Consider the following 26901-nt stretch of genomic DNA (forward strand, 5'->3'; position numbering starts at 1 on the left):
GCCCCGGAGGAAGGGCCCTCATAGTCCACACCGGGAACCTGCTGGGTCTTTCTGGCAAGCGTCTTGGTCCTGGATGGCTGTTCTGGGTGCTGCCGATGAAACCTGGCTATGGTTCGGGGGTCGGAGATTTTACGAGCCGGTACCCATTGCCTCTCTTCCGGACCGTACCCTTCCCATTCGACCAGGTACTGAAGACCCCCAGCGGGGGGAGCGAAGCAGGCGATGAACCGTGAAGACAGGGCCTCCTTCGACAAGATGAGGGGGCAGAGGAGGAGGAGCAGCTGGCACCAATGGACTCTCCCGGACAGGTTTGACCTTGGATACGTGGAATGTGGGGTGGATGTGCATGGCTCTGGGGAGCTTGAGCCTCACACCTGGTAGATGGGGGCTGGAGTGTGGTGTCAGTTAGCCGCTGATTCGCGGCGTCGGCAGACTGGAGCAGGGTTGCTCGGGTCTTCGTCCAGGTCTGGTGGCAGCGGCGGATGAAGGTCTGGACTGAAGGGCAGGAAACCTCCTTCTCCAACATGGGGAACAGGAAGGGTGACAAGCCTGTGGCGACGCTGGTCAGGGAGTTGTGCGCATATTCTTCCCACATCAGCTGGCGGGATCAGGAGGTAGGATTCCGGGAGACCAAGCAGCAGAGGGCTGTTTCCATCTCCTGGTTCTTCCTCTCCGTCTGGCCGTTGGTTTGGGGATGTAACCCATAGGACAGACCAGTGGCCCCCAGCAGAACGCAGAATTTCCTCCAGAAGATGGAGGTGAATTGAGGACCTCGGTCGAAGACTACATCGACTGTGATCCCATGCAGGCGGAAGATGTGTAGGGAGATGAGTTCTGCTGTCTCATTAGCAGACGGGAGTTTTGGCAGAGGAATAAAATGGGCCAGCTTGCTAAATCTGTCGACCACTGTCAGGATGACGGTGTGGCCCTCAGATGGTGGTAGTCCAGTGACAAAGTCCAGGGAGATGTGAGACCACGGACGATGAGGCACTGGGAGAGGCTGCAGGAGTCCGGCCAGAGCCTGGTGAGAAGGCTTGTGTTTATTGCAGACTGGGCAGGCGTTGATGAATTTCTTGGTGTCTTTGTTGAGCGAGACCCACCAGAAGCGCTGCCGAAGAGTGTCCTGGGTCCTTTGGATACCCGGGTGGCAGGTAAGTTTCGAGGAGTGGGCCCACTGGAGGACGTCGGACCAAAGGCCCTGAGGGACGAACAGGCTGTTAGGAGGGCATGCGCTGGGACCAGCTTGACCCCTAGTCGCGGCCCTCACTGACTCCTCAATATCCCAAGTGAGGACAGCTACTTGGCAGGAGACAGGAAGGATGGATGAGGAGCCAGATGTAGGTTCCTCCTCCCCCTGGAACTGACAGGAAAGGGCATCAGGCTTGACATTGCAGGACCCGGGGCGATAGGAGAGCGTGAAGTGGAACCTTGTGAAGAATAGAGAACACCTGGCCTGTCGAGAATTGAGTCTCTTGGCTGTGTGGATGTACTCCAGGTTCTTATGGTCGGTCCAAACCAGAAATGGAAGTTTGGTCACCTCCAACCAATGCCGCCACTCCTCCAGGGCCAGCTTCACTGCTAGTAGTTCTCAGTTACCGATGTCATAGTTTCTCTCGGCGGAGGAAAGCTGACGCGAGAAAAAGACGTAGGGATGGAGCTTTTGGTCAGTGGCCGAGTGCTGTGACAGAACACCCCCAACCCCTATGTCGGAGGCATCCACCTCTACCACAAATTGTTTGTCCGGACCCGGGACTTGGAGGATGGGTGCTGAGGTGAACCTGGACTTCAGGTTCTGGAAGGCCTCTTCGGCTGCAGAGGTCCACAGGAAAGGGATCTTTGAGGAGGTGAAGGCAGTGAGTGGGGAAACGACCGCGCTGTAGTTCCTGATGACCTCCGATAGAAATTGGCGAACCCCAGGAAACATTGAAGTTGCTTAGTTAGGGACAGGCCAGGTAGTGACGGCCCCAACTTTATCGAGATCCATCTGGATGCTGCCCTGGGAAACGATATATCCCAGGAATGAAACCGTGGGAACATGAAACTCGCACTTCTCCACCTTCAAAAACAGGGAGTTCTCCACTAGGCGTTGAAGCACGGACTGGATGTGGTGCACATGTTCCTCTTGGTTCTTGGAGAAGATCAAGATGTCGTCAAGGTAGACGAATACGTGCCGGTCCAACATGTCTCGGAGTACGTCATTAACCAGGGCCTGGAAGATGGTGGGGGCATTGGTTAAGCCCAAGGGCATTACAAGGTATTCGTAATGTCTTTTAGGTATATTGAATGCCGTCTTCCACTCATCCCTTTCTCTGATCCAGACCAGGTGATAGGCATTGCGGAGGTCGAGCTTGGAGAAGATGGTGGTTCCTTGAAGTAGCTTGAAGGCCGTCGCATCATACAGATGGTGGGGAGGCAGAGACATGGCCCTGGACTTGTTGAACACCTCCTTATAGTCCAAGTATTCCGCGGGAACCCCTGTAAGTTCAGGCGTGAAATTGGTGAGCACAGGACCTCATGGAACGGCGGCTTGCTTCAGGCAGACTAGATGACAGGACGGGCTCCAACCCCGAAAAAACCCCGTAGTCCAGTCGATGTGAGGATTGTGTCGACGCAGCCAGGGGTATCCCAGAATGAGGGGGATGTGAGGGGTTTGCAGGATGTGGAAGCTGATGGTCTTGTGGTGGTTGCCGGACAGCAGCATGTGGACCGGAACGGTTTGGTGCGTCACTGTCCCCAGAAGATGACCGTCCAGGGCGCTGGCTGGAACAGCCTGGGGAAGAGGTATCCTGTCAATCCCCAACTGTGTCACGGGTTCCTCGTCCATAATAGACGCGTCTGCTCCAGAATCCAGGAAGGTAGAAATTGTATGGGAAGACCCGGTTAATAGTAGCTGGGCGTGGAAAAGTGGTCGTCGACAGGCGGAGGGTCGGGAAACTGCTCGGCTCACCAGTACTTCCCTTCTTACTGGCAAGCCCGGGCTTTTAACAAGCAATTGTGAGAAAAATTACCCACCTGGCCACAGTACATGCAGAGATTCCCCCATTGGCGCCGCTCACATTCCTCCGTAGATAGTCCAGTACGTCCCACTTGCATGGGTTCGCTCTATTGAGGACGCGTCGGCGTGTACTCCAGAGCTGTGGCATGAGGAAAGCGAGGAGGTTGCCCCTGACTTGACTGTTCCCGGCGCTTTGCCAGCCACCTGACCTGGATGCGGCAACCCACTCTGGAGGTTGCCTCGATAAGTCCATCCAGAGATGTGGGTAGCTCGAACGTGATGAGTTCATCCTTGACGTAGTCTGCTAGACCGAGCAGATATGCGTCACACTGGGCGTCCATGTTCCATGAACTTAATTGTGCCTGGGTCTGGAAATCAATGGCATAGTCTGTGACAGATCGGTGGCCCTGCTGGAGCCTCATTAGCCCTCCGGTGACGTCCGGTCCCATGGACACCACTCCGAAAACCTTGCTTAGTTCGGCGGAGAAGGACCGGAAGGAAGCACAGGCAGGAGTACGGCGATCCCATTCCGCCGTTCCCCACAGGTTGTGGCTAACCTCGCCGGTGTTGGTGACCACCATGGTCTCGGTTTGCTACATCGCCTCTTTGATCGCCTCGAGCCGGGCCCATGACGTGGTGCCGTCTGCTGGATCCATGTTATGGCCAGATCGTACTGTAACGGGTGTAGTAAGGACCCAGGAGCAGTACGACAAACACCAGGGATGATTTGAATCAAAGCTTTATTTTCTTCGTAACACACAACAGGTAGAATCTTCACAGGAATACAGCGGCAGTCTCTCGTGGTCGGGGACAGAAGGCTGAGTGAATTACCGGGGCAGAGGCAAGGCAGGGTAGTCACAAACAGGCAGGGTCGGTATCTCGGGGTTGGGGACAGAAGGCTGAGTGAATTATCGGGGCAGAGGCAAGGCGGAGTAGTCCAAGACAGGCAGGGTTGGTAACGGGGAATTAGTCCAAAGGGAAACGCTGGAAGGTCTTGAATGAAAGTGGAGAACGATCTGGCAGTGAGTGTGTGTGAGGCTGGGGTCTAAATAGTAGGTGCAGCAGAGAGAGCAGGTAAGAGTGATTGGGCTGATGAGGAGGGTGTGACTAACAGGTGCACTGAATGAGCTGAATAGGTGAGTGAGAGATAAAGTGACAGGAGAGAAGGGGCAGAGCTGTGACAGGCAGAGGTGATTTTGCTTGCTTATATTAATAGTAGTTGCCACTTATGGGGTAGTTATTCAGGCTGTAGTCATGCCCATCCCAAATAGGTTGGTGAGAATTAACCTCAGGGAGGATCAGGAGAGGAGCTGTGGTGAAGTGGGGCCTGTAACTCTTCTCCACTTAAAGAGACCACTGAAGTTTTTAAGTTCAGTTCTTACATTTGCATACCAGACTCATGTGGGAGTGGACGACGCCATCATCTACCTGCTGCAACGAGCTCAGTCACACCTGGATGGAACCGGTGGCTCTGTGAGAATCACTTTCTTTGTTTTCTCCAGTGCATTCAACACCATCCAACCAGTGCTACTGAGTGAGAAGCTGCGGGAGGTGGGGGTTAACGCGTCCACCGTCTCCTGGATCACTGACTACCTCACAGGCAGACCACAGTTTGTCCGACTGGGCCGTGTGCTGTCTGACACGGTGGTCAGTGATACTGGAGCCCCACAGGGAACTGTTCTGTCTCCCTTCCTGTTCACCTTATACACCACTGACTTCCAGTACAACTCTGGGTCATGCCATCTGCAGAAGTTCTCTGATAACTCTGCAGTGGTCGGGTGTATAAGGGACGGACAGGAGGAGGAGTACAGGGCAGTAGTGGATGACTTTGTGGAGTGGGCCGGTAGAAATCACCTGCTTCTGAACGTGGCCAAGACCAGAGAGATGGTGGTCGACTTCAGGAGGAGGACGACGGCTCCACAGCCGCTGAGAGTTCTGGGAGAGAACGTGGACATGGTGAAGGAGTACAAGTACCTGGGTGTCTTCATCGACAGCAGACTGAACTGGAAGGCCAACATCAACGCTGTGTACAAGAAGGGGATGAGTCGACTCTTTTTCTTGAGGAAACTTAGATCCTTCAACGTGTGCAGTAAGATGTTGGAGATGTTCTACCAGTCTGTTGTGGCCAGTGCACTGTACTTCTCCGTAGTCTGCTGGGGGAGCAGCATTGGAGCCGGAGACACCAACAGACTTAACAAACTGGTTAAGAAGGCCGGCTCCATCATCGGCTGTAAACAAGACTATCTGGAACAGGTGGTGCAGAGGAGGACACTGAAGAAATTATTATCCATATTGGATAACCAGGACCACCCTCTCCACCACCTACTGCAGGGACAGTGGAGCACTTTGTCCAACAGACTGATCCAGCTCCGCTGTCACAAGGACAGGTACAGGAGAACGTTCCTGCCTACCGCAATCAGACTGTATAACAAATCACCTCGGGCCAAATCATTCACTGTTGGTTAAACCTCTGCACTACTGTTTATTTAGTTGATTTAATATGATTCTGTTATTCTATTCACTGTGTATATAGTGTGCATTTTTTATATAACATCTTTACTCTTTTATAATTGTATATATTGTGTATTGTGACATGTGTATTTTTCTTTCTTTTTTTTTAATATATAATATTAACATTTTTATACCTGTAAACTATTGCTGCTCTGGAACCTATTGCTGCTTGTAACGAAATAATTTCCCCTCGCGGGATCAATAAAGTTACGATCTATCTATCTATTTATCTATCTAAAAACTGGGGGTCTCAATACCTTTTGGTTCAGCCCAGCTCAGACAATCATTGGCTCAAGATTCAAGGTTACTTACAGCAGTGGAATTTGCCTTTGCTTTTTACTTGTATCGCGACACAAACTGTTCAGTTTGGCAACTCTGTTTTCTATATATATATATCAGGTCCTCTTTGCATCCCAAGCCGCAGGCTGCTTCCAGCAGTTCAATTGACACAGAGCTCTATTACCTTGTGTTTGTGGCATGCTCTTTTCTGGCTTGCAACTTGAGTGAGGCTCCTTCTCACCAGCCACCCACTGCGTCATCAGTGCCCCGTTACCCCGTTCTTTCACCTTACCTACATGTGCTCATTCCGCGTTTTCAAGGCTTTCACACTTGAATCACTTCAACCGCTTCCAGACAAGGAATCCCAGACCACACGATTAAAGTTCTCGGCCGCTGGTCTAACCAAGTTTACCATAACTACATCCAAGGCCACCATAGTGACATCCAAAGAGCCCATTCACACCGAGTCCAGTCAAGTTACTTTGGGGGATGATGAAGCAGAAAACCTTACCCCCAATCATCCAACCGATCACAACCTCGACCAACCTTTGACTCCCGTTCTTCCCCCCGGCATAGTGCCCCTTTTCATCTGACTCCTCGACACCCAATCATCCCATCAAACACGTCCTTTATTCAGTCTTTCCTGACTTTTGGCAGCACCTTTGGTGTTCCCTTCAGAATTTTGTTCCCCCCCCCCCAACAAACAGTGAAATTAAATATCCGCCCTTGAAGATCTTTTAATATATGTTTGAAGAGGATGTGTTTGCATGTGATGTCAGTGTGTCCTGAACTCTGTGACCTCAAAAGTGTGCAACACCAAATAATGGAAAATTTCAAATACTAGAAACACTTGATACATTTAGAAGTCTGGACTTGGGTATAACTTGGCAACACGACAGTCCAACACATGTAGTCTGTTTGTGACACACCGTATCTCCCTTTGGACCTTGTGTGCACAGGTTGTTGTTCTCAGTTCTGGAGAACAACATGATAAAAGTTCAGCAGCTTCCTCAGTGTGCTCTAGGTCAGGGGAGGATGCAGTGTATTTACTACACTGATGCAGAGACTGTTGACTGAATGTCTTTATGACTTTATGAGCTGAAGAGACCACAGGACTGGTATGAACACTATTAACGGTATATTTTGTTGATACTTGTTGATATATGTACTATGGACAAATTCCATAAACTGTGAAAGCTTTTCAAACTGGTTGATTGCAGTTGTGACTTTGTCTGTGAATAATGTTAATGTTTTCCCTTGTGAGCCTTGGTAACCTGGATACATCTCTTCTCCATTCATTGAACTGAAATATAATATGTGAACAAATGTTTGGTTGCTTGTGCATTTAGTCCATGAGATACTGACATGTTTCCCTCTTGTGTGTATTTTAACATGTCTTTTTGAACTATGTGTTAGTTATGCTGAATATGATCAAGTTTGAAATATGCAGTTAATGTAACTTACATGTACGCAGGCTTGTGTTATGTGTCCTGTTGGAATAAGTGTTCAATAGAACATGTTATTCAGTCCATTTGAATCCCTAATAACTCTCCTTTACATCATCTTTTAATTTGTTTGTCCTCTCTCCATCACTCTCACTTCTCTTTTTCCAGCTTTGCTTTGCTGCAGACATGAAGAGCAACAGCAGCCTGAATCCTCTCTACTTTCAGTTCACTCTGTTTGCAGACTTTGGGCCCCTCAGATATCTGTTCTTCAGTCTGTGTCTGTTGCTCTACGTGACTATAATCTCTGCTAACGTTGTCATCATTCTGACAGTCTGCCTGGAGAAGTCTCTGCATCAGCCCATGTATATCTTCATCTGCTGTCTGTCTTTTAACTCTCTGTACGGCTCAGCCGGCTTCTTCCCCAGGTTTCTGATGGACATTCTGTCTGACACTCATTTGATCTCACGTCCGTCATGTTTCATTCAGATCTATGTCATCTACAGTTATGCAACTAGTGAGCTCATGATTCTCGGCGTCATGGCCTACGATAGATTTGTTGCTATATGCCAGCCCTTACGCTATCACAGTAAAATGACGTCCATGACGGTGACGTATCTTCTCATGTTCGCTTTGCTTTTTCCTGCATTTGCTGTCGGCGTTTTGGTTTATCTCACTGTTCGATTGCCTTTGTGTGGAAACAAAGTGCACCGGCTCTTTTGTTCGGTGGTCCAGCTCTCCTGTGTGGACACGACTGTGAACCGAATAGTAGGAACTTTATTTATCGTATCGACCACCCTCGTGCCCCTGTTCTTCATCCTGTACTCCTACCTGCACATTCTGCTGGTTTTAAGGAGCAGCTCGTCAGAATTCAGAGGAAAAGCGTTACGAACCTGTCTCCCTCACATCGTGACGTTCATAAACTATTTTTTCTCAATTCTCTGCGAGGTCACGCTCAGTCGTTTCAAGGCCGATGAAGTCAATCCGATTGTTATCGTGGTCTTATCTCTGGAGTTTGTGATCATTCCAACGATCAGTAACCCTCTAGTTTACGGCCTGAGTCTGCCTCAGATCAGAGGAGTCGTTTTTAGATTTTTTAAAATACAAAAGAAGTTTTCTGGTCCTTCTAGAATATAATAACTCTGATTTTACTGATTATATCTGTATGTTTACGCTCAATTAAAAAAATCTGAATATATTTGAAGAAAATAGATCCCCTGGCTCCCTAAAATACATCTCAAGTGCTCATTCTTAAATTAGAGAAATAAATCATACTATGTGCTGATTAATAACTGCATGTTTATGGCCTTAATAAGGTGAATTAGGGTGGCTGTGGCTGAGTGGAGAGCAGGGCCGCCGTTCAATCAGAGGGTCGGCGGTTCGATCCCAGGCTCCTTTTCCACTAGTCTCATGTCAATGTGTCCTTGAGCAAGACACTTAACCCCAAAATGTCTCCCGTAGCTGCGTCTACGGTGTGTAAATAGATACTGAATTGTAAGTCACTTTGGATAAAAGCGTCTGATAAATGACTGTAATGTAATGTAATGTAATGTAATTAAGGGCTACTGACATGGGGTTAAACATCTGACAGTAGAGCAACACACTGTGTTTTCTCACCTAATGTGTGAAAATAGAATCTCTTGTTGAGCTGTGGCTCTGAAATCAGGTTATTAAAATTGTATGCTCTCATTGGTGTGACATCATGAAGGTGGGAGGGGCCAGCATCAAACAGGAAGTGTCCCCTTTAAATGCATGAGGTGAGGAAAACATACAAGATGAAGCTGTTTTTTCTTCATAACGTCATAAATTATCAGAGCAAATATTTTGCACAAAACTTTGATGGAAACTTTTTTACTTTTTTGGAGTGTTAATTCATGAAAATGAAAATGAGCATGTTTGATTTCTATCAAAGTATGAATTAAATTGTTCAATAAATATGCCTTCACTATCTTAAATCATTGATAAGACACAAAAACACCTCCATGGAAAATAATGTTCTCTTGTTTCCTCAAATGAATCCGTTACATTATTACAGAAATATATCTAGTGTTGGGATTATTTTCATAATTTATGGAAAAAATATTTGTACAATATGTTATGTATACTCATAGTGTACTGTGTATAAATACTCACAGTTACCCACTGAAACATTATAAAATTGAACTGGACTGTAGTGAGCTGGAACAAGTGGCCTTACAGGCTGCAGCGCTTTCTTTTGATGGAAAATGTTAATATTTATTTATCACACATATCCATCTCGACCTCCTTCTCCTCAGCATCAGTGGGTGAGTTGTCCTCGCCAGAAGACGGCTCCTCTTCATCCTCCCCAACATCTGAAGTTACAGATGGAAGAGGGGGAACAGAGTCTAGCTGGGTAGCCCCAGTGGGCACAGAGGCCTTGGAGGGCTGGTCAGTATGGCAGCGGTGAAACTCCCTGATGAGAGGGGCATCCAGAATGTGTCAACCTGGGACCCAGGATCTTTCTTCTGGAACGTAGCCCTCCCAGTCGACCAGGCATTGCAGGCCTCTCCCACGGTGGCAGAAATGAAGCAGGCGGCGAACCGTGTAGGCAGGACCTCCATCGATGAATCGAGGTGGTGGTGGAGGCTGAGCAGCAGGAACCAGTAGACTCTCTTGCACCAGCCTTCTGGATCTCGAATGGGCCAATAAACCTGGGTACAAACTTCTTAGACTCTACCCGCAAGGTTAGGTCCTGGGTCGACAGCCACACTTGCACCGTAGAGCTGTCTCCATCTCCTGGTTCTTGCGCTCAGTCTGGCCGTTAGACTAGAAAAGAAGGCGCAGGGGTGGAGCTTCTGGTTGTTGGCAGCCCACTGGGATAGGATTGCTCCCACCCTAACATTGGAGGCATCCACCTCCACAACAAACTGTCTCTCAGGGTCAGGGACTTGGAGGATAGGGGCAGAAGGGTTGTGAGTGGGGCATGGTGCTATGGCCGCGGATGAACCTCCGGTAGAAGTTAGTGAACCCCAGGAACCGTTGCAGCTGTTTACGTGAGTCAGGGACGAGCCGGGACGTAACAGCTGACACCTTGGCAGTGTCAAAAAGGGGTTGAGATCCCAGGAAGACTGCCTTACAGAAGCAATACATGATCGGTATGTAGAGCAGGCTAAAATGGACACAAAGCGTATACTTATAGAAGGAAGTACAATTCCAATAATCATTATAAGCAAAGTGTGTGTATTACAAAAATATATGAAGTGATTTAACAAATGTAAACTGATAATAATGATGAATCTATAAACGTGATTGAGTAAAACGAATAGTCTGTGCGTGCTGAAGCACTAATGTATGTGTAAAGAGCTGAAAAAAGGGGAAGTATGCTAAAAAGGAGAAGTAGGCTTGGGTGTGGACCACAGCCGTTGAGGTCAAGATGGGTTTCACATGTGAAAGGAGAGTAGCGGAAAGTACCAGAATGAGGAAGAAGTGTGGGGAGTGGGCCTTAGAGATGAGGCCATATTTGGGTGTAACCAAGCACGTACGCAGAGAATCAATGAAGTAATGTTAATCATGTGCCAGTAAAAAGGGAGTGTTGGGGAAAAGGGGAGAGAGCCCAAAAGGGGCTATAAAGAGTGTGACTTGCAAAAGCAAGACGGGGATTCATCGCGGGACACCTTCCAAGTGCTCAACAGAGACCACTGGACCTTGTTCAACAACCGCAACGGAGGACTTCGTCTTTGCTCACGGAGAGATGACCGCAGTTCGTGATCAAGGATTAAAAGACAGAGATTTTTTCTCCCCCCTGTGTGACTTTAACAACCAGACAATAGAAGGATGCAGTCCTAAAGACTTTGTACTGAGCCTGAAGGATCGCTGAACGGACTTTGTCGTCCCACGCAGGAGGAGCTGAAGGTTCCGGCCGGACCTCAGCTCCTAAAAACCCCAAAAGGATTTATTATTTCTTCAATCCAGCTCCACCGAGCCTCGGCACCGAAATGATGAGTATATAAAAACATTATGATTTAAAAGAAATTGTTACGAATCGAATCTATGAACAGTATTATTTTGAATAAGTAATCATTTTGTGTGAGCTCTTGCTGTGCCCCTGCTAAACTATCCTGCAATAAATATATCTGCTATATCTGCATTTAAAGTAAATATCTCAGGAGATTCGTTTTACCTAGTAGTAAATGTTCCTCGTGGCAGTGAAAGGTTAAATCTATTGTGTGTATAACAACCGAGTTCTGTATGGTTATCCTAGTTCCCAGTCCACTTAACAACCCCTTACGGTTTTATAAATCCTAGCCATTAAAACTAAACCTGGCAATTTACCAAGAGCCCGGATCCAAAGGAGGAAAGCTGCCATAACTGACGCGACTGGTAGAAGCTCCTCGGCCGAGTGCATGTTACCAGAGGAAGCAGGGTAGACGTCAGGAGTAACTGTAGTGAGCGGAGCCAGGCGAGTTTCCTCAGAAGTACCAGCTCGCCGATTTAATAGAGAGCTGTGTAATAGGTGGCCCCGTACAGGGCCCGTGACCCCTGGATCTAACACGTGGCGCCCAACGTAAAAAGAAGAACCCCAGCGACCGAAGGAGGCTGCTGTTCGTGTACAAGCGACCCGGAGGGGAGAGACTTGAGTAGGAAGTGAACACCTGCCAAGCCTAAGTGAAGTCCGACTGCGAGACATCCAACGCATCGAAGCTGTGCGTGGTATATACAAGCCAGCACAGGAGAAGCAGCAGACGTCGAGGGAGCATCGACCAGACTCACCCGACACTGCAGAGGGGCCAGAGTCTGATCCCATCCCTTACTCAACGGCCAACGAGAGGCTTTGGGAGGAGGGCAACTCGAGCCAACAAAGACAAAGACAAAGTCCAGGATGGAAGTTCCAGGACCTAACGCGGAGGAGAAGGAAACTTCTCTGATTGAGTTTGAAGAGGAGCTGCAACCGGCCGACGGCGAGCAGCCAGGAGCAAGCACGCAGACCGAGACGGCACCGGAAGAATCAACACCGATCAAAGGCCCAGAGAGAGGCAAAGTCCGGTATCAAATCATCCTGCACGGAGCAGGATGGGACAGCTGGGACACCGCCATTCAACGACACCTAGTCAAGCTTCATTTAAAGAAGGATAAGGCAGGGATAGGAAAAGAAGTGGACAGGCAGTGCCAAGAAGAGGAGTCTTATACGGCTCCCCTCGCTAACCACGGAATGGCAGTGACGGTTGTGCAAACTTTTAAACCGCCAAAGACCAAGAAGGAAGTAGGAGACTGGCTGGAATGGTGGCTCAGGGTGTTGAAAGCCGTCCAAGGGAGGGTGGACACCCTGATAAGTCCCTCGAAAGGCTACGACCCAATCGTGAAGATGCTGGCAGTGGAAACAGGAGCCAGAGGGCTCACCATAGTGTCAAAAGTAAAGGCTGCATCGCGCTACCAAGAGCACACTGAGGTGCGAGAAGGAATATCCCGTTTCAGAGAGAAGCAGGGGGACTGGAGCGAGGACAAAGACGACCAACACAGCAGTGCGGGAACCAGGCTCTCAGGGAGCGGGTCTGAGGATTCAGAGAAAGACGCATCTGCACAGGAGACCGAGGAGGACGAGACACCGACCCGACGGACCCCTGCATCGCTGACTGAGGAGGAAGATCATCTTGGGCTCCCACTAGGTTTTACAACAGGGACCCCCACTTTGGTTGCCGTATGGCTTACAGCTGTTTATCTGGTATGTGTCTTCAGACCTGACTGAAGAAATCAATGTGTTTTATTAATAATTTACCTTTAGTTCCACGTTTTAATCACAAATAGATCTAAAGATTGAGGAGATTCTGTCAGGCCTCAATGCAGAGTTCATTTTTATACTACAAATTAAAATGTAATCTTTTTAATTTGAGCATTTCTTCTCCACTGTTTTTTAATGCATTGTACTTACTTCTATTTAAACATTTTTGTAGCATACTGAAGGATAACGAGGATTTTAAATTAAATAAATAATCTTCTATTTACCCATCTTCTTCACTTTACAGATGAGTAGTTTGAGGAAGACTACACTGAATATTGGAGCTAACTTAGCTTAGCACAAAGACTAACTGGGAGGAAACATAAGACAGGAAGGAAGTTATTATTATTATTATGTTATGACAGGAAGTTATTATTCCTGACACACAAGCAGCTGTGAAACAGTGATTCGATGTTTTCACACTTTGGTTTTTGGGCGGATTAAAGACGGATGTGTCTTTCTGTTGACTGCTGTTTGTGAGTTAAAGTTATTCTTTTCTTCAGTTCAGTTAAATTCAGTTGTAACACAACAAACGGATGACAAACGAAACAGTTTGAATTAAATTAATTTGAAAATATTGAAGATATTTACTTACTTCTCTGTTTTCAGAATGTTTTCATTATATCGTCCTTTCATGCTCGTCCTGAGTCCTTTATTCTGAGTCTTCTGATTAATTCCCCTCAAACTAATGTGAAAAAAATATTTTGAATTAAACGCAAAAGTGTTGTCAGAAGTGGGATTCGAACCCACGCCTCCATTCGGAGACCAGAAATCCCAACTCTCAGGAAGGTTTGTCACCTTGAGTCTGGCGCCTTAGACCGCTCGGCCATCCTGACAATGACGTCGTGTTAAAGGCCAGTAGAGTATTTAACTGTTGATAAGAAGTATTTATGTACATTGAGTATTTAACTGTTGATAAGAAGTATTTATGTACTAATGTATGACAGAGGAGCGGTAGAGCCGTGAGACGAACGATGAACAGCTTCCACCAGATAAAACACGTCTGCTGTGAGTTAAATGTGTTCATCGTGTTCACGATGAACACACCGTTTATGAACATCATGTATTAACTGAATGCAGGTTGTCTTACTTCATAAAAATCAATGTACTCGTAAGAATTATGATGACGTCATGTTGTAAATAGATGAGATTATCAAAAAGAAACGAGTGAGAAGAAGAAGAAGAAGAAGAAGAAGAAGAAGAAGAAGAAGAAGAAGAAGAAGAAGAAGAGCACGTTAACGGGAAACCATCAGGACGAACGTTTAAGAAAGAAGAAGAAGAAGAAAAAGATCTGTCAGAAGTGGGATTTGAACCCACGCCTCCATTCGGAGACCAGAAATCCCAATTCACAGGAAGGAGTTACCTTGAGTCTGGCGCCTTAGACCACTCGGCCATCCTGACAACTGATGTGTGCGGCTCCACTACTCACTCAAGTACTCGATGAATAGTCAGGACACATGATTAATGTCTTCATACGTAGAGTGAATCGTTCTGTGGTTTCACTTCATGCCTATTCAACAAATGTAATGGCAATAAAGTCGAAGGATCTCATATTTTTTAACAAAATTTTAGTTTTTAATAACTCTGAACTCATTTATTACATTTGAAAATGAAACCAAAGAACACATGGAAACTATTTCACCCTCCAAACAATCAGCTCCTCCTGTATTTATGACTGATAGTAATAATCATGACTTTATTTATTTACGTATTTTTGCTGATTGGTTTGTTTGTTTGTTTGTTTGTTATCTCATGAAAAACTAAAATTAAAATATATAAATAAATAATACAATAATAAGGCGTGTGTCTCTTTTGATTTAGATTTTCTAAAGTAAATAAAATATTAAAAAAAGAAAAGAATAATAAAGAATTCGCTCTTGACGGTGATACCCGTACACGTCCACCACAGGCGCTGTGGCTTTATCCGCTTCCGGTGGTGGTCGACGTTAGTCCCCGCCCATTCCACTACGTAACCGCCACCGGTGATTCTTATGAGCCGTAAACACGGAGAGACGCGTCGTAAACACGGAGAGGCGAGCCGTAAACACGGAGAGGCGAGCCGTAAACACGGAGAGACGAGAGACGAGTCGTAAACACGGAGAGACGAGCTGACGCGGTGAGGTTTAAAGATGTCAGTTTACAGGAACGCCGTCTGGTTCGTGAAGGGGCTCCAGGAGTACACCAGGTACGTGTTGACGTGTGGCCGGACTTTAGGTTCTTCTTCTCGGGGGTTCTCCTCTTAATGTGGCGGTAAAGGACTGGTTACTGGTTAACTAGCTGTGGTTACACAATACTGCACATACTAGTACTACTACAGTCAGAGGGAGAAGTAAAGGTAACAATACTGCACATACTAGTACTACTACAGTCAGAGGAAGAAGTAAAGGTAACAATACTACTACATGTAGTATATATACATATAGCAGTAAAATGAGGTCAGAGTTTGACATCCATCAATGATTACTCAAGTAGATAAAGTGTGTGTGTGTGTGTGTGTGTGTGTGTGTGTGTGTGTGTGTGTGTGTGTGTGTGTGTGTGTGTGTGTGTGTGTAACAGGAGCGGCTATGAAGCAGCAGCGAAGGGTTTCTGTCCCTCAGACCTGGAGGTGAACCTGAGTGGGAGGTCCTTCATGATCACAGGAGCCAACAGCGGCATCGGGAAAGCCACGGCGCAGGAAGTCTCCATCAGAGGTGAGCGTCAACCGAGGTTCTCTGTGGAGGAGGAGCTGAGGAGCTGACACTTCTGAACGTCTCATGACGGCTTGTGGTGCTTCTATTGCTCCTCATGAGGAAAGAGCTCAACATGGTGTAAAATAGTAAAACTAGAGTTCAGAAGACGGGCTGAGATAAAGGACTGTATGACGTCGTCCTGTGATGGGGATCAAACATGGTGGTTCAATGGTCCTCATGTTGCTCTTCAAGGAGCTGAGTGTCTGTATGTTGGCTCATGATACATGGAGAGGAGATCTTCTGACAGCAGTGATACATGGAGAGGAGGTCTTCTGACAGCAGTGATACACAGAGAGGAGGTCTTCTGACAGCAGTGATACACAGAGAGGAGGTCTTCTGACAGTAGTGATACATGGAGAGGAGATCTTCTGACAGCAGTGATACATGGAGAGGAGGTCTTCTGACAGTAGTGATACATGGAGAGGAGATCTTCTGACAGCAGTGATACATGGAGAGGAGATCTTCTGACAGCAGTGATACATGGAGAGGAGGTCTTCTGACAGCAGTGATACACGGAGAGGAGGACAGCAGTGATACACAGAGAGGAGGTCTTCTGACAGTAGTGATACATGGAGAGGAGATCTTCTGACAGTAGTGATACATGGAGAGGAGGTCTTTTGACAGTAGTGATACATGGAGAGGAGGTCTTCTGACAGCAGTGATACATGGAGAGGAGATCTTCTGATGTGTGTTCTTGTGTCTGCAGGAGGAATCGTTCACATGGTCTGTAGAAACAAGAGCCGAGCAGAAGCCGCCAAAGAAGAAATCGTGGAGCGGAGTAAAAACCAGGTGAGAAGAGTCAGCCGCTCCATTTCCTCCCCTCCTCCTGTCTCTTCCTCCTGTCTCTTCCTCGCCTCCTCCTGTCTCTTCCTCCTGTCTCTTCCTCGCCTCCTCCTGTCTCTTCCTCGCCTCCTGTCTCTTCCTCCCCTCCCCCTGTCTCTTCCTCGCCTCCTCGTGTCTCTTCCTCCCCTCCCCCTGTCTCTTCCTCGCCTCCTCCTCGTGTCTCTTTATCCCCTCCTCGTGTCTTTTCCCCCTGTCTCTTCCTCCTGTCTCTTCCTCCCCTCCTCCTGTCTCTTCCTCGCCTCCTCCTGTCTCTTCTTCCTGTCTCTTCCTCGCCTCCTCGTGTCTCTTCCTCCCCTCCTTGTGTCTTTTCCTCCTGTCTCTTCCTCCTGTCTCTTCCTCGCCTCCTTGTGTCTCTTCTTCCCCTCCTCCTGTCTCTTCCTCCTCTCCTCCTGTCTCTTTCTCCCCTCCTCCTGTCTCCTCCTCGCCTCCTCTTGTCTCTTCCTCCTGTCTCTTCCTTCCCTCCTTGTGTCTCTTCCTCCCCTCCCCCTGTCTCTTCCTCGCCTCCTCCTCGTGTCTCTTTATCCCCTCCTCGTGTCTTTTCCCCCTGTCTCTTCTTCCTGTCTCTTCCTCCCCTCCTCCTGTCTCTTCCTCGCCTCCTCCTGTCTCTTCTTCCTGTCTCTTCCTCGCCTCCTCGTGTCTCTTCCTCCCCTCCTTGTGTCTTTTCCTCCTGTCTCTTCCTCCTGTCTCTTCCTCGCCTCCTTGTGTCTCTTCTTCCCCTCCTCCTGTCTCTTCCTCCTCTCCTCCTGTCTCTTTCTCCCGTCCTCCTGTCTCCTCCTCGCCTCCTCTTGTCTCTTCCTCCTGTCTCTTCCTTCCCTCCTTGTGTCTCTTCCTCCCTTCCTTGTGTCTCTTCCTCGTCTCCTCCTGTCTCTTCCTCGTGTCTCCTCCTCCCCTCCTCGTGTCTCTTCCTCCCTTCCTCGTGTCTCTTTCTCGTCTCCTCGTGTCTCTTCCTCGCCTCCTGGTGTCTCTTCCTCGCCTCCTCGTGTCTCTTCCTCGTCTCCTCCTCGTGTCTCTTCCTCGCCTCCTCATGTCTCTTCCTCGCCTCCTCATGTCTCTTCCTCGCCTCCTCGTGTCTCTTCCTCGTCGCCTCCTTGTGTCTCTTCCTCACCTCCTCGTGTCTCTTCCTCTCCTCCTCCTGTCTCCTCCTCGCCTCCTCGTGTCTCTTCCTCTCCTCCTCGTGTCTCTTTCTTGTCTCCTCGTGTCTCTTCATGTCTCTTCCTCGCCTCCTCGTGTCTCTTTCTCGTCTCCTTGTGTCTCTTCCTCGCCTCCTCGTGTCTCTTCCTCGCCTCCTTGTGTCTCTTCCTCACCTCCTCGTGTCTCTTCCTCCCCTCCTCCTGTCTCCTCCTCGCCTCCTCTTGTCTCTTCCTCCCCTCCTCGTGTCTCTTCCTCCCTTCCTCGTGTCTCTTTCTTGTCTCCTCGTGTCTCTTCCTCGCCTCCTCGTGTCTCTTTCTTGTCTCCTCCTCGCCTCCTCTTGTCTCTTCCTCCCCTCCTCGTGTCTCTTCCTCCCCTCCTCGTGTCTCTTCCTCGCCTCCTCATGTCTCTTCCTCGCCTCCTCGTGTCTCTTCCTCACCTCCTTGTGTCTCTTCCTCACCTCCTCGTGTCTCTTCCTCACCTCCTCGTGTCTCTTCCTCGCCTCCTCGTGTCTCTTCCTCGTCTCCTCCTCGTCTCTTTGTGTCTCCTCCTCGCCTCCTCTTGTCTCTTCCTCGTCTCCTTCAACAGAACATTCATTTCTTTGGTTTTCCTGTTTCTTCCCAGAACGTCCACGTCCACATCGTTGACATGTCCAACGCCAGACAAGTGTGGGAGTTCACCCAGAGCTTCTCTGAGAGCAGCAGCGTTCACGTCCTGGTAGGTCTGTAGACCACAGCGAGTTTAGAAGAGCACGTCGTCATGGAGACGTCTCTCGTTGGTTTGTGGACGTTTTGAAGCCTCGAGTTCAACGATTGCACCGTTGCTATCGTGGTTTTCTTTATCAGCCAGTGAACAGGAAGTGACCACATCTGGACTGAGGAGGAGTGACGTAGAGACCTGTCAATCACTGTGTAGCCCCGCCCCTAAAGCATCCCCTGCTTTATGGTCTGTTTGACTCTAAATGGAGCATAATGTACTAAATGAACATCATGCTGTATTGAAGAAGACTGTAAACTAGAGATTGAGACCATAAACTCATGTTTACAATGTTTACTGAGGGAATAAATCAAGAGAGAAGTAGAGTCATTTTAGACTAGACTTCTATACAACCAGAGGAGTCGCCCCCTGGTGGACACTAGAGAGAAGTAGAGTCATTTTAGACTAGACTTCTATACAACCAGAGGAGTCGCCCCCTGCTGGACACTAGAGAGAATGCAGCTTTAACACATGAAGCAGAGGCTTGTCTCCTGGTGTAGATTCTCTTTGTTAGTCTTTCTCTCTTCTTGTTCTCCAGATCAACAACGCCGGCTGTATGGTGAACCAGAGAGAGCTCACCGAGGACGGGCTGGAGAAGAACTTCGCCACAAATACACTTGGTGATTACTTCTAAAATACTGATAGTACTTCAAGTACTGATTCCAAAAAAAAAAAAATGTTCATCCCTGTCACTTTAATCACTGAAATTCTGCGTTTTTTCTCAAAATTGTATCCCCGGCTCCCTAATTTGTGTTATTTTTTATCTATAATGGCGTTGTATCATTGAATAGTAAGCAGATGAGATGTGAGCAGGTGCGTGTTAGTTGTTCTGATCCTCAGCAGCAGATGAACATCCGTCTCCGTCCTTTGTTCCAGGTACATACATCCTCACCACGGGGCTCATACCCGTCCTCCAGAAGGCTGAAGACCCAAGAGTGGTGGGTTGACTCGGACGTGTCTTCTTCTGTGAATCTTTTAGTTTTACTGGACGTATAATTGAACCTTCAGCTGGTGTCTGCTCTCAGATCACCGTGTCGTCGGGCGGAATGCTCACACAGAAGCTCAACGTGGACGACCTGCAGTTTGAGAAGGGGGCGTTTGACGGCACCGCGGCCTACGCTCAGAACAAAGTGAGGGAGGTTCACAGCAGCACAGTTATCATCAGATGTCAGTGTGTGCTGACGTGTTGTTGTTGTGTTGACGTGTTGTTGACATGTTGTTGTTGACTTGTTGACGTGTTGTTGTGCTGACGTGTTGACGTTGTGTTGACGTGTTGTGTTGACGTGTTGTGTTGACGTGTTGTTGTGCTGACGTGTTGTTGTTGTGTTGTTGTTGTGTTGTGTTGTTGTGCTGACGTGTTGTTGTTGTGTTGACGTGTTGTTGTTGTGTTGATGTGTTGTTGTTGTGTTGACGTGTTGTTGTTGTTGACGTGTTGTTGTGGTGACGTGTTGACGTGTTGTTGTTGTGTTGACGTGTTGTTGTTGTTGTTGTTGTTGTTGTGTTGACGTGTTGTTGACGTGTTGTTGTTGTTGTGTTGACGTGTTGTGGTGACGTGTTGACGTGGTGTTGTTGTTGTTGACGTGTTGTTGTTGTTGTGTTGACGTGTTGTGGTGACGTGTTGACGTGTTGTTGTTGTGTTGACGTGTTGTTGTTGTGTTGACGTGTTGTTGTTGTGGTGATGTGTTGTTGTGTTCACAGAGACAACAGGTGATCCTCACAGACAGGTGGGCCTCTCAGCACAAAGAGATCCACTTCTCCTGCATGCACCCTGGCTGGGCAGACACTCCAGGTTATTCTTTTAATTTTTCTATTTTTATGTTTTTATTTTATTGTTATTTGTTGTATTTATTTAATTGGATAATTTACAAACCCATCTCCCTCCGTGTGGGTGAATAGCAGACGTCACTGGTTTCTAAACACAGCTGAATGTGCATAATTAATAAAAGATAATAACAACAATAGATTATATTCTAAAGACCAGAGCAGCGGTCACTAAAGCCTCTGATTGGACCTCCATGTAACCGCTGTGTGTCTGTCTCTCTGCAGCCGTCCAGACGTCCATGCCTTCCTTCCACGCTAAGATGCAGGCCAAGCTGAGGACGGAGGCCATGGGCGCCGACACCGCGGTGTGGCTCGCTGTGTCTGCAGCCGCCATCAAGCAGCCGAGCGGACTCTTCTTCCAGGGTCAGAAACTAATCAAACTCTGTGAATCCTGGTTTCTTCAAGGGAGTCAGAGCGTAACTTGTGTTCCAGTAATGTTCTGAGAAGTCACGGTGTGGAACCTCTTTTCTCTCAGGACACGTGGGCACGTATTTTAGTGGGTAGAATAATTATCTGAACACGCTAGTTAACGCTGGCTAGCATGTTTAGCAAGAACATATAACATTCTCTCTATATGCTCCAGAGAGGACAAGCTAACTAGCTAGCTAGCCATCCCCAGAGCTGGCTAGCTAGCTAGTTAGCTTGTCCTTCTCCAGTACTAGCTAGTAAGCCAGCTAGCTTGGTCATCTTCAGAGCAGGCTAGTTAGCTAGCTAGCTTGTCTTTCTTCAGTACTGGCTAGATAGCTTGTTAGTTAGCAAGCTTGTCCATCTCCAGAGCTGACTAGTTAGTTAAAAAAGAAGAAGAAATTTATTATATTGTCATATACACTTTTTACACATATACAAAATTTAGTCTCTGCTTTTAACCCATCACCAACTTATTGGGAGCAGTGGGCTGCTGAGAAGCGCCCGGGGAGCAATTAGGGGTTCAGTGTCTTGCTCAGGGACACTTCGGCACAGGACACGTCCCAGGCAAGCATCGAACCGTCAAACTTACGGTTACACGACCCCCTTCACCGAGTGAGCCACGGTCGCCCCCAATATCTGGATATCTTTATTTGTGTGTTTCTAGTTCTCTGAATATCTTTATTTGTGTGTTTCTAGTTCTCTGAATATCTTTATTTGTGTGTTTCTAGTTCTCTGAATATCTTTATTTGTGTTTCTAGATCTCTGAATATCTTTATTTGTGTTTCTAGATCTCTGAATATCTTTATTTGTGTTTCTAGATCTCTGAATATCTTTATTTGTGTTTCTAGTTCTCTGATTATCTTTATTTGTGTTTCTAGATCTCTGAATATCTTTATTTGTGTTTCTAGTTCTCTGAATATCTTTATTTGTGTTTCTAGATCTCTGAATATCTTTATTTGTGTTTCTAGTTCTCTGAATATCTTTAATTGTGTGTTTCTAGTTCTCTGAATATCTTTATTTGTGTTTCTAGTTCTCTGAATATCTTTATTTGTGTTTCTAGATCTCTGAATATCTTTATTTGTGTGTTTCTAGATCTCTGAATATCTTTATTTGTGTGTTTCTAGATCTCTGAATATCTTTATTTGTGTGTTTCTAGTTCTCTGAATATCTTTATTTGTGTTTCTAGTTCTCTGAATATCTTTATTTGTGTTTCTAGTTCTCTGAATATCTTTATTTGTGTGTTTCTAGATCTCTGAATATCTTTATTTGTGTGTTTCTAGTTCTCTGAATATCTTTATTTGTGTTTCTAGTTCTCCGAATATCTTTATTTGTGTTTCTAGTTCTCTGAATATCTTTATTTGTGTTTCTAGTTCTCTGAATATCTTTATTTGTGTGTTTCTAGATCTCTGAATATCTTTATTTGTGTGTTTCTAGATCTCTGAATATCTTTATTTGTGTGTTTCTAGTTCTCTGAATATCTTTATTTGTGTTTCTAGTTCTCTGAATATCTTTATTTGTGTTTCTAGTTCTCTGAATATCTTTATTTGTGTGTTTCTAGATCTCTGAATATCTTTATTTGTGTGTTTCTAGTTCTCTGAATATCTTTATTTGTGTTTCTAGTTCTCTGAATATCTTTATTTGTGTGTTTCCAGATCGTAAAGCCGTAGCGACTCACCTCCCTCTGGCCTCCTCCAGGTCTTCTCCTCAGGAGGAGGAGAAGCTCCTCGCTGCTCTGGAGGAGTTCTCCTTTAAGTTCAAACCGTGAAGCGTCTCTTCGTGAAAACAAAACAAGCAAGCACTCACCAATGATTACTAATGTTTACATCATCACGTGGTTTCATGTACACAATGCTTTTCTACTTTTCTTTACTTTAAAGAGAACAAGTCGATCAAAACCAGCGTCTTTATTTATTCTCTAATTCTAAAATGTTTAAATGAAAACGATCGTGTGTGTCAGTCGCTCTCCTCCTGTTACCAGGAAGAAAACGAAGAATAAAAAAGAGAAAAGTCTCGATGAGTTGAAGTAAATAAACTAAAATGAAACATTCCAACTTTTCACAGCAGTTTAAACCACATGCAGCCTCACTGTATATGAGGCTATCTCTATATATAGATAGATAGATAGATAGATAGATAGATAGATAGATAGATAGATAGATATGTTCATGCTCATGTTCGTGCAGAAAGACGAGTCTGCTGTTTTAAATAAAGTTTTAGTTTTATTCTAGAATTCAAGAAAACACGACGAGTAGCTGATTGTTCAGAGTATCGATCACTGATGCTTTAATGTAACGAACACTAAACGCTAGTTTGTATATTTAATATCTGTGAAATCTATCGTTTAATCTCAGTGGTGGATCAGTGAGTTCTATACCTCAATTACCTCAATTTAAATCAAACGCGTTTTGTTTTTGCAACAGAATATGAATCAAAAGATGAGTTGTTTTGTACTTTGTTTGTAAAAAAGCTCTTTGATGCAAATAAAGAATAAAGTTTCTGTTTTAATTTCACTGTTTCATTAAATCACATCAGCTGCTGCAGTTAAAGATCACTTTAAATAATAATAAATATGATTTTAAAGACAAATACAAATTCACATTGTACAAACAGTAAAGTCATCTTTACATCATCACCCAGTGTTTTATTATTTTACTATTTCATAAGAAGGTCATTGGTGCTTTTTATATCTATTTAATATGTATAATTACACCTAATAATTACTGCTTTAAATGTTTATTATTCATAATTACTGCTTTAAAGGTTTATTATTCATTTAATATTCATAATTACTGCTTTAAAGGTGATTCTGACGAACGAGACAACAAACAGACTCCTGATTGGTCGAGGAGGTGAACCCGCCTCTTTTATTACATCACATGATACATCGACAAAAAATACAGAAACACAACAGAAAAATGACCACTGGCCTCAAGAGTTCATCACAACCATAACTTTATGAATTCATTTACATGAGCACAGGATTTTATTTTGAAAAGCCAGCGGTTTTAGTTTTCAGGTGTTTGTTTTACTTTTCCAGTGAAACCAACAGACGATGAAGACGATGTTTAACGATGAAGACGATGTGTAACGATGAAGACGATGTGTAACGATGAAGACGATGTGTAACGATGAAGACGATGTGTAACGATGAAGACGATGTGTAATGAGACCTGCAGCTCTTTTTAAATATTTCTTATCGTCAGATTTCTAAATCTGCGTTTGATTTTATTGGAAATGTAGAAAAACACCTTGAAACTAAAATCATGCAAATATGATATGTAGTTAAAGAGCATGTTTATGATTATTGTAATAAAGTTTATGACAGTAAACAGTGGATATAATCAGACCTTTATGAATGTTTAATGTGATGAGAGAAACTTAACCTTGTTTTTAATATCACACATCTTTGGGAAATATTCAGTGAATATTCAGTAAATATTTAGTGAATATTCAGTAAATATTTAGTGAATATTCAGTAAATATTTAGTGAATATTCAGTAAATATTTAGTGAATATTCAGTAAATATTTAGTGAATATTCAGTAGATATTCTGACAAACAACTTAGTTACCATCTGATCATTAAAGCACAAACATAATAATCACAAATACAAAATAATAAAAAATCATATTTTCTCTTCACAGCAGCGATTTGTGTCGTATTCTTCTTGATTTCAGTGCAATGACATAAACAATAAAAAACTAAGTTGAAATGTTCGTTAGTTTCCTCTCATGTGAGCCTCTCTGAATCATGACTCATCTCGTGACACACGAGGACCAGCATGCTCTCTGATTGGTTAATAAACACACCATCATCAGTGATGACATCACCTCTTTGTGACATCACTCTGTAGAACTGAGAGGGAGAAATCCTTTTCCCAAAGCGCTGAGGTTCAGTTCACCGTTGGACATGAAGACACATTGTAACCGCTTAAAAGGACCGGGTACCGGGACAGACCGGGACGGTAACGTCCCGATCCGGACTGTCTGTACCGGTAACATCCCGGTCCGGTCCGGGACGGTACCGGTACCAGTTCGTTTGAACGTGACGACCAGAACGACACAGTGAAGACGAAGCGAAGCACCGGAAACCGGGATCGAACCGGCGACTGATTCAGTCCAACCGTCAGCATTTAAAGAGACAGTAGTGACGTTTAGAAGTGGGGTTGTATGTTGTACTTGTACACAGTCAGTGTACTACCAGACTCCATCCATAAGAACAGTGATGTAACCTCTCAGAACACTCCTCTGAGTGTGTAGAAGTACAACACACACACACACACACACACACACACGTGTGTCTCTTTACTGAGCTGCAGAGACTTTAAGAAGCTCATGAGCTCCATCTACAGGACAGACCTGCAACAGCTTCTAGCTCTGACGCTGCAGCTCACTGAGTCTCCGTCCCCCAGTGACCCACGGGTCTGATGGTGTTATTGGGGGGGGGGGTTAAGTAAATTAAGAAGTCAAGTCCTCAACATTAAACTCTTAAAGAGAATCCACCTGTCACTCAAACACCCACCAGAGCCCCATAGAGTCCTACAGAGTCCTGCAGAGTCCTGCAGAGTCCTACAGAGTCCTACAGAGTCCTCTAGAGTCCTACAGAGTCCTGCAGAGTCCTACAGAGTCCTGCAGAGTCCTCTAGAGTCCTACAGAGTCCTGCAGAGTCCTACAGAGTCCTACAGAGTCCTCTAGAGTCCTACAGAGTCCTGCAGAGTCCTACAAAGTCCTCTAGAGTCCTGTAGAGTCCTGCAGAATCCTACAGAGTCCTCTAGAGTCCCGTAGAGTGCTCTAGAGTCCTCGCTGATGAGCAGGTGATAAATATGATCCAGATGACGTGGATATCAATGGATGTCTCTCTCTCTCTCTCTCTCTCTCTCTCTCTCTCTCTCTCTCTCTCTCTCTCTCTCTCTCTCTCTCTCTCTCTCTCCCGGTAGAGACCGCCTCCCTGACACCGTCCCGGTCTTCGGTGAACTCAGGACACCACAGGACTCATGTCCCACAGCTGTGGACAGACAGAAGACACATTTCATGAGATAAGAAATTAAAAAGATCTTCGTCTGCAGAATTTAAATACAGTTTGTTTTTGGATCTGACGCTGGTAACGTTTATTATTATTATTATTATTATTATTATTATTATTATTTAAATACAGTTAAATACTAGATTAAACACAGTTAAATACTAGATTAAATACTAGATTAAATACTAGATTAAACACAGTTAAACGCTAGATTAAATACTAGATTAAATACTAGATTAAACACAGTTAAACGCTAGATTAAATACTAGATTAAATACTAGATTAAACACAGTTAAACACTAGATTAAATACTAGATTAAATACTAGATTAAACACAGTTAAATGCTAGATTAAATACTAGATTAAACACAGTTAAACACTAGATTAAATACTAGATTAAACACTAGATTAAATACTAGATTAAACACAGTTAAACACTAGATTAAATACTAGATTAAATACTAGATTAAATACTAGAGTAAACACAGTTAAACACTAGATTAAATACTAGATTAAATACTAGATTAAACACAGTTAAATGCTAGATTAAATACTAGATTAAACACAGTTAAACACTAGATTAAATACTAGATTAAACACTAGATTAAATACTAGATTAAACACAGTTAAACACTAGATTAAATACTAGATTAAACACAGTTTAACACTAGATTAAACATTAGATTAAACACAGTTGAACGCTAGATTAAATACTAGATTAAACACAGTTAAACACTAGATTAAATACTAGATTAAACACAGTTAAACACTAGATTAAATACTAGATTAAACACAGTTAAATGCTAGATTAAATACTAGATTAAACACAGTTAAATGCTAGATTAAATACTAGATTAAATACTAGATTAAACACAGTTAAATGCTAGATTAAATACTAGATTAAATACTAGATTAAACACAGTTAAACACTAGATTAAATACTAGATTAAACACAGTTAAATGCTAGATTAAATACTACATTAAACACAGTTAAATGCTAGATTAAATACTAGATTAAATACTAGATTAAACACAGTTAAACACTAGATTAAACACTAGATTAAACACAGTTAAACACTAGATTAAACACAGTTAAACACTAGATTAAACACTAGATTAAACACAGTTAAACACTAGATTAAACACAGTTAAACACTAGATTAAACACTAGATTAAACACAGTTGAACACTAGATCTAACACTCCCGTCCAGACCTTGAGGACCTTGTCGGTTC

General features: G+C 45.0%; 3 protein-coding genes and 2 non-coding genes across 5 annotated transcripts in view; 2 read left to right on the forward strand and 3 right to left on the reverse strand.

The window, feature by feature from the left end:
• Positions 1-7416: 7416 nt before the first annotated feature.
• On the forward strand, positions 7417-8364 carry LOC137889733 (olfactory receptor 6K3-like). The gene has a single exon (XM_068733744.1). The coding sequence runs from the start codon at positions 7417-7419 to the stop codon at positions 8362-8364; it is 948 nt and encodes a 315-aa protein (XP_068589845.1).
• Positions 8365-13686: 5322 nt separating this feature from the next.
• Positions 13687-13797, reverse strand: trnal-caa (transfer RNA leucine (anticodon CAA)). Its single transcript has 2 exons — positions 13760-13797; positions 13687-13732 (listed from the first exon to the last, which is right to left on the reverse strand). It is a non-coding gene; the product is annotated as a tRNA-Leu (tRNA).
• A 456-nt stretch (positions 13798-14253) lies between these two features.
• Positions 14254-14362, reverse strand: trnal-caa (transfer RNA leucine (anticodon CAA)). Its single transcript has 2 exons — positions 14325-14362; positions 14254-14299 (listed from the first exon to the last, which is right to left on the reverse strand). It is a non-coding gene; the product is annotated as a tRNA-Leu (tRNA).
• A 635-nt stretch (positions 14363-14997) lies between these two features.
• On the forward strand, positions 14998-23156 carry dhrs12 (dehydrogenase/reductase (SDR family) member 12). Its single transcript, XM_068736589.1, has 10 exons — positions 14998-15146; positions 15518-15651; positions 16397-16479; positions 18286-18378; positions 18956-19037; positions 19294-19355; positions 19443-19547; positions 20116-20206; positions 20464-20601; positions 22299-23156. The coding sequence occupies exons 1-10, from the start codon at positions 15091-15093 to the stop codon at positions 22409-22411; spliced, it is 957 nt and encodes a 318-aa protein (XP_068592690.1). The 5' UTR covers positions 14998-15090; the 3' UTR covers positions 22412-23156.
• Positions 23157-23477: 321 nt separating this feature from the next.
• The window catches only part of wdfy2 (WD repeat and FYVE domain containing 2), a 12159-nt gene continuing 8735 nt past the window's right edge, over positions 23478-26901 (reverse strand). Inside the window, exons 11-12 of the mRNA XM_068736576.1 lie at positions 26882-26901; positions 23478-25649 (exon numbers count right to left, since the gene is read on the reverse strand). The exon at positions 26882-26901 is cut by the window's right edge and continues 89 nt beyond it. Coding sequence (XP_068592677.1) covers positions 25620-25649; positions 26882-26901 — 50 coding nt within the window. The 3' untranslated portion in view covers positions 23478-25619. The remainder of the gene's footprint in view (positions 25650-26881) is intronic.

Source organism: Cebidichthys violaceus, unplaced genomic scaffold (assembly GCF_023349555.1).
Source record: "Cebidichthys violaceus isolate CVI_PGR_0920_01 unplaced genomic scaffold, fCebVio1.0.p SCAF_11, whole genome shotgun sequence".
NCBI classification, from domain to species: Eukaryota; Metazoa; Chordata; class Actinopteri; order Perciformes; family Stichaeidae; genus Cebidichthys; species Cebidichthys violaceus.